At 33.2% G+C, this 7,248-nt stretch overlaps 1 protein-coding gene across 2 annotated transcripts; it reads right to left on the minus strand.

The window, feature by feature from the left end:
• Positions 1-222: 222 nt before the first annotated feature.
• LOC122724888 (squalene monooxygenase SE1-like) lies at positions 223-2,846 on the minus strand. 2 transcript variants are annotated; one of them, XM_043960841.1, is made up of 8 exons: positions 2,497-2,846; positions 2,292-2,403; positions 2,024-2,198; positions 1,763-1,931; positions 1,449-1,670; positions 953-1,228; positions 580-858; positions 223-496 (listed from the first exon to the last, which is right to left on the minus strand). In XM_043960841.1, exons 1-8 carry the CDS (start codon positions 2,725-2,727, stop codon positions 395-397), a joined length of 1,566 nt encoding a protein of 521 aa, XP_043816776.1. In that variant the 5' UTR covers positions 2,728-2,846; the 3' UTR covers positions 223-394. The 2 variants fall into 2 exon arrangements, with proteins under 2 accessions (XP_043816776.1, XP_043816777.1); XM_043960842.1 differs by lacking the exon at positions 953-1,228.
• Positions 2,847-7,248: the final 4,402 nt, after the last annotated feature.

The raw sequence follows: 7,248 nt of genomic DNA on the forward strand, positions 1-7,248 counted from the left end.
TATGGCGTAAATTCAAAATTTTTAATTAAGGAGGAGAAATAATATCATCTTATGGATATAGAGTATTCAATTATTTTTTTAACATCTCAATCAAACAATTATTCAAATTCTACTTCAAACTAATTATTCAAATTCTCCTTTCAAGCTGTAATCAGTAACAAAGGCTATAACTCATTTAACTGCATAGCAAATTTGTTAAAGAGTAAAAGAATAAATGTCCAACTAGCAGTTGTATTACATTTGAAAATTCCTACATCAAATCTTAAAAAAAAAAAAAAGAAAGATGAATCAAAACCTATTCTAGTTTACAATTTAGTACAAGATAAATGGTTAGTTCTGGGTAAATTTGATTAGCTATGCCGTCAAGTATCATTCATTTTGCTTGCTTCAATTTTCAAAGAGCTAAGGGTCTGCAGTATTTTGCCATGACCTTTGGGAAGAACATATGTTGAGCTCCTTCAACTCTTATTATTGGAAATATAATCCTTGATGCAACCTAAAGAAAAAGAAGAATATTAGGGAAAAAAGAAACAAAAAACTATGACTCATACAACTTAAAAGTGTAGTCAATATACATACTGAGATCATTCTAGCCCCCATCCATATCCTCTTGGCAGATGGCAATGTAAATACCAAGCGACCAACACCATAGACAGCCACAGCAAAGAAGTGCATAACCAAGCTCAATGGCTGAGGGTTTAAACCTGAGAGTAAAGCAATAGGTCCACTTGAAAATACACCTCCGAGGCTCAAGTAGTCGAAACATGCTCTACGCATTTCATCTTGTGCTGGATCATGTGATGCACTAAAGACTTTGTATAAGGCTCCTGCCAATGTATTTATAGTAGATGCCACTGGCTGGATAAGAAAGAAAAGAACACATGGTTAACATAAATTTACTCTTTTCCTTGCTCTCTCTCTATGAAAATAGACAGACTATATGCTTGACTACCTTGCGAAGTGTGTAGAAAGATTTAAGATATTCACAAAGGCCAGATGCATCACTTAAATCATGTAGAGGTCTAAGAAGATTCCTTAGAACAACTATATCAGAAAGCGCCACAGTCATTCCTCCTCCAGTTAAAGGATGCCTCATGTTAAATGCATCACCTAAAAGAAGAGCACCTGGAGTGGGATGAGGAGCAGCAGGCATGCTCCTATTAGGCATTGTTCTGATGTTTCCTTTGTTAATGGCAGAAATGAAAGCATCAAATAGCTCATGAGGAATCTGAAACATGCAAGTTCCTGATGAGTCCAAGGAATCAAAGAGTAATGACTTGTAATTTCAAAAGAAAAGAAAAGAACATCTCCTCCATGCATTATAAACTGAGTCATGATCGAAAGCTCCTTTAAGCTAATAACTATATTAAGGATCAAATTAAGTAAAAGTTAAAATAACAAATAACAAATGGTTGTATTAGCAGGCTAAATAAGCAAGTTATTAATACCTGGGGAGCCACTATGGATTTTAAATAGTTGGCCATTTCACCATTGGAAATTGATGGCAGTTTTTGGCTTACTGGTATGTCAACCAAGCAACGAATTTCTGAGCTACTAATACGATAGAACAAGATTGGTGAAGGGTCTGCCAGAATAACATGTCCATGATTCTGGTATGGAAGCTCACAGTTCTCCAATATCAAAGCAACAAAGCAAGAGGGGATTTCAACCTGCAAACATTACAAGGCAAAATCCATAAATTACAAGTGAAATTGTGAATAAGACATTCATAGCTATTGCAAGTTTGAAACCCGATCTTGACCTTGGCATTGCAAAGAGAGCGTCGCAAGTTTGAAAAACAACCATCACAAACTATTGTTAGTGGAGCAGATGCAGCAAGTTCTTGACCAGTTTTTGTTTTGTATTGGACACCCTTGATTGTTCCATTTGCTTCAAGCAAGGATGTTACTGTTCCTTGTTCCAATCTTACACTGTAAAGAGAAATTAGAGAAATTAAGTTATGAACTTACACGTTTAATGAAAAAGGTTTCATTAATGGAATTGGAAAGGAAACGATGATTACTTGGTTAGACTAGCAGCTTTTTCTCGCATCCTTTGGATGAAACGTCCATTGTGAAAGCTTCTGCCAGACACGTTAGAATCAAAGCTTTGCAAGGGATAGGAAAGTTTAGTACTTCTTCCACCCTTGTAAAGAGCATATCCAAATACTTGTTGGGCATCGATGTCTTCTACGCAATCTGCAGCCACTCAAAATGTATATAGTCTAAGAATTAGAAGTGACAACATTGGTTTGCAGTAATAAAAATTTTGGAACTTCCTATTCTGGTTACCTTGAAGTCCCAACTCAATTAGTTTTAGGTAGCCACCAGGTTGGAGAAGTTCTCCAACAATTCTGTCAGGCTCAGTCAAGTCTCTTTCAATCACATGTACGTTCCTTCCATCCTGCATTGGAGAGAAGGAAACAAGGACGTAAATCACATATTTCTGATAGATTAAAAAGCAAGCACACAAGAAGTAATAGACAGAGAGAGTTACCTTGCCAAGAGTATAAGCAAGAGCAGAACCTGCAACCCCAGCTCCAACAATAATTACATCTGGTTTCTTGTCTTTCTCTGCCTGGTCTATTCCATTTTCAGAGCTCTCTAATTTTTCATATCTTGCAACTCCTCTTGATGTTGTGGCTTTCTTCTGTGCTGTTATTCTATACAACAACACAAACCCCAACAAAGAAGCCATGATTCCTCCCATTAAGTATTCAGATTCCATTTCCAGAAGCAATATAAGAATTGTACAAGTGATGGTGAGTTTTGAAGTCGTGTAGAAAAATGGTTTTCTGGTTCCTTTATATAGTTTTCCAAATGTACGACTAAATTGATGAAATGGTTCTACTAATACAATGAGATTTGGACAGATGCATAAGAATGAAAAATGTTGTCAAGATCTTCAAAATGAAATCAGTCTAAAAGACCACAAAATGGATTTCATTTGTTGTTTTTATTAAGCTGTCCATATTTGGAGTTTGGAGTCTTGTATTTGACCAAATAGGTCTTGAATTGCAGCAGTTGTCCAATGCAATTATTTGACTGGTAATGTAGTAGAATTGGAACCACATACCAAAAGTCCTCACGTGATACTACTGCTCAAGTGGGTTTTAACACTAGCACAGGTTAAGGATTTCTTGTCAGGATAAATTACTAGTCAAACATAACCCAAAGCCAATCACAAACTCAAAAATAAAAACAGTTACAAGTAGCTACAAATTATCATAATATATAAAATGTCTTTTCCTTATTAAAAAATAAGTTATTTTCTTTAAAATAATTTAATTTTTTTAATAAAAATTATTTTTATTAATTTTTTAAATATTTTAAATGTCAAAAAATATGAAAAATATTTTTCATAAAACAAAAGGAGAATTCAAGAAATTTAGCTCAACTCAACATATAAATAAATAGTTGTACAAATTAAATGAGATTCATTTATTTTTACTCTCTCCTATCCTTTTGGTTAAGATATAAATCAATTATAATAACTTTATTTTATTTTCAATACAACTTGTCTTTAATATTTTATTTTTTTAAATAATAATTCAAATTATCATTAAACTTTAATTCAAATCATTAGTAATGATTTTTTATTTGTATAAAACTTAATATCCATATTTTATGTTAAAAAATGGATACAATTTAAAAGTAGCCAAAAAATATTATTTTATAAACTAAAATAATTGTCATTGTTTAATCTATATAAAAAAAATAAAATGAACAAAAAATATGTGATACAAGAAGTGGATACATGGTATATCAAATGAGGGATAGAATTATCTTCAAGACAGTAACTTTAATAACTCTTAAAGCCTTTACTAAATTAGAGGATAAATTTTGCATAAAACTTGATTTACAATTTATCACAATATAAAAATTAAATGAGATTTATTTATTTATATTTGGACAGTTATAACCCGGATTATTACAAAAATAAGCGGTTGAATTAAGAATTTCCACACCACATTTAGTTTAAATGGTTAAGTTTTTTTTTTTAAAGGGACTAAACAGATAAAGAGAAAAATAGAGAGAGAAATAAAGAGAGAGGAAAGCATAGGGTTGAGCTCCTCTATAGATTGAAGGAGGGTGCCCAATCGTGTGAATAGGTGTTTTCTTTTTTTTTATTTTGATATTTTGAAGGGTTGATGTTTGCGTTGGATTTTTGTTTGGCTTAATTTTTTATACTTATTTTCGATGCTCTTTCTGTGACTAGTTCCATCAAAAAGTGTAGGAGTTGGCTATTATGAGTGTCACAGCTCTTCATTTGCTCTAATAGTGGCTCCATAACTATGTTAGACCGAAAATATCATGAGCTACCTCTTTTTCTGGTGGACGTTGGTGCTCAATCATCATGGAATCAGTTGGTTTGCATAACTATGTTAGACCGAAAATATCATGTGCTACCTCTTTTTCTGGTGGACGTTGGTGCTCAATCATCATGGAATCAGTTGGTTTGCATGGTGCTCTTCTTCTTTGGTCGATATGGTCATTGATTTCTTGGTCGATCATGGTCAATTATGGAGGCTTTGGATAGATGGGCTAGATTTAAAACTGTTATTTTTTTTTCTTATTTGAGTGATGCTCTCATGGATATGATTAGGAGTAGTGTAAATTGAGTCATTGGAGGGATGCTAAGAGGAAGGTAGGTTGGTTCGGTGTAATGCGGGTATTGGGCGGTGGGTGCATGCTATCATGTGATCCTTCGAGTTAGGATTTATGAGATCTTATGATTTTGAGTTATAGTTTACTTTTCTAATTATTTTGATATCTACTCTTAATTCACTAGATATTATCAAATGCAATGTCTTTTCAATGTTTAATATGATTTTGAGTTATAGTTTACTTTTCTAATTATTTTGATATCTACTCTTAATTCACTAGATATTATCAAATGCAATATCGTTTCAATGTTTAATATGATTTTGAGTTATAGTTTACTTTTCTAATTATTTTGACATCTACTCTTAATTCACTAGATATTATCAAATGCAATGTCTTTTCAATGTTTAATTTGGCTGTCCAAATAATAAAAATGTATTCACATTGTAGTTTGAAAAAGTGTTTTTTTCTCATTCTTCTTTTTTCTCAAAGATCTTAGTCTCTTTATTTATGGGACAGAGGGACCTCGTTCTCAACTGACCAGATAGTGAGTTTCCCATCTCTAGATTGTTTATTTATTTAATACAATTTCTTTTAATAATATATAATATTTCTCCTATTATTACATAAGTATTAAGTAGTAATTTCATTATTTATTTAATAATATGTAATATTTCTCCTATCTCATAATTTTTGTCTATTTTATTTTTTTATATATATTAAGAAATATAATTTCTTTTATTAACTTTCTAGTTATATCTATCTTAAATATACTAAATTTTAATATATATTTTAAGAGATTTTTTAAAAATTAAATAAAATTATAATAGTGAATTTATATATTATTTAATAACCGCTGGGCCAAGGACACTCAGACCGCAGTCGAGCCCTTGCAAGAGAGTCAAGCCCAAAACCCATCAAAGCCCACTACGCAAGATGGCCCATTAACGCGCAACCCAATTCACAATCGGATAGGCCGGGCTAACCGTCCCTGGACTCATCAAATAGGGACCCAACTCATCTTACGTGACAAAAGAGTAGGAGAATAGTCCCAGCTATGCTACGACCCTATCAGCACGAGCGCCGGAAGGGAATTAAAAGGCCGCCTGATAATGATGAGAAGGCAGGTACGCCTGTACGAGTACGTACGACTCTGTATGATAACGCTGTAGCAGGGTGGCGGTTATGCATCACTAGAGAACAAGAGAAAAAGGAATAAATGAGGAAGGTGTGACCATTCAGGCTAAGCTCACTCACTCGTACCAGAACCCTATCTCTTTCTAGCTCTCAGATTATCATTATTCTAGTTTAAAAAAAATAAATAACAATTTTAAAATAAAAAAAATAAAAATTATGAGACAGAAATAATATATTAGATGTGGTCGTGGGTTGATTTTGGTTCGGAATTGGGGATTTGATTTTATTTTTCAAATTGAATTTAAACTGGCCCGCTTTAAAACAGTTCAAGACAGTTTCAATTTTTTAATAGTTTCATCTGATTTCGGTTCGGTTTTAAAGCGGTCACGATTCTAATTTTAATTTCAATTAAATTCAAATTATAAATGGTTAATCCGACTTCGATTTTTAAAAAAATTAAAGGTAAAAAACTTAAATAAAATATAAAAAACTATAAGTATTAAATTTTATTGAATATATATTTTATTAAATAAGTAAATCGTAAAATGTATCCATTTACATGATATATGTTAGCATGATTATAGAAAATCAATCTTTGCATGATATTTTCTTATTATTATTTATACTCTTTCTGCTAATATGGTACCATAGCCGCAAGACTTCGATTTCTAGTTTTTGGGTCTCTTCTCTCTCTACAATTCTAATTAGTTTTCTACCAAGCCACCTAACTCTGTCCATATTTCACACACTATTCTTTGGCGTATTGTCACTAGCGAACTGTTGTCCAACGTTCTTGTCCTCACACCTCTCAGCAAAATGAGAAAGCCGAACGCAAGCATCACCACATTCTTGATTATGTGATTCTGATACCAGCTCACCCTCACCAGCTTCTGTTGAACCTGCACCGGTTGTTAATTCTGTACCTATGTCTGCATCTCCTCCTACCACTACTCTCCGTCGTTCTACCCGGTCAGTTAGTCAGTTTATGTCTGCTCCTCGTTCAACTCATTTCTCTGCAGTGCTTCGAATCCTTCGTTATATCAAAGGAACTCTTTTTCATGGTTTACACTTCTCTGCTACCTCCTCCTTGGTATTATCTGGCTACTCTAATGTTGATTGAGTCGGTGATCATCGCTCTACAACTGGTTATTGTTTCTTCTTGGGAGATTCTCTTATCTCTTGTCGTAGCAAAAAAAAAAAAAAACATAACAAACTGTTGTTGCTCGTTCTAGCATTGAATCTTAATATCATGGTCTTGCTGATGCTACATCTGAACTGCTTTGGTTATGGTGGCTATTAACTTATATGGGGTCACTCACTCTTCTGCCACCATGCTTCATTGTGACGATAGAAGTGCCATACAAATTTCTCATAATGATGTCTTTCATGAGCATACCAAATACATTGAAATTGATTGTCATTTGGTACGTCATCATGTTGCTCACGACACCATATGTTTAATTCTTGTCTCGTCTGCTAGCCAAACTGCGGATATTTTCACCAAACC

The sequence above is a fragment of the Manihot esculenta genome, chromosome 10 (genome assembly GCF_001659605.2).
Source record: "Manihot esculenta cultivar AM560-2 chromosome 10, M.esculenta_v8, whole genome shotgun sequence".
Classification (NCBI taxonomy): domain Eukaryota; kingdom Viridiplantae; phylum Streptophyta; class Magnoliopsida; order Malpighiales; family Euphorbiaceae; genus Manihot; species Manihot esculenta.

Bases quoted from the DNA above. Each gene is read 5' to 3' on its own strand.
- LOC122724888 (XM_043960841.1), bottom strand. From the start codon at position 2,727: ATGGAATCTGAATACTTAATGGGAGGAATCATGGCTTCTTTGTTGGGG. The intron at 2,404-2,496 runs GTAACTCTCTCT...TCTCCAATGCAG, and splicing joins TTGCTTATACTCTTGGCAAG to GATGGAAGGAACGTACATGT. The intron at 497-579 runs GTATGTATATTG...CTTTTTCTTTAG, and splicing joins TGGGGGCTAGAATGATCTCA to GTTGCATCAAGGATTATATT.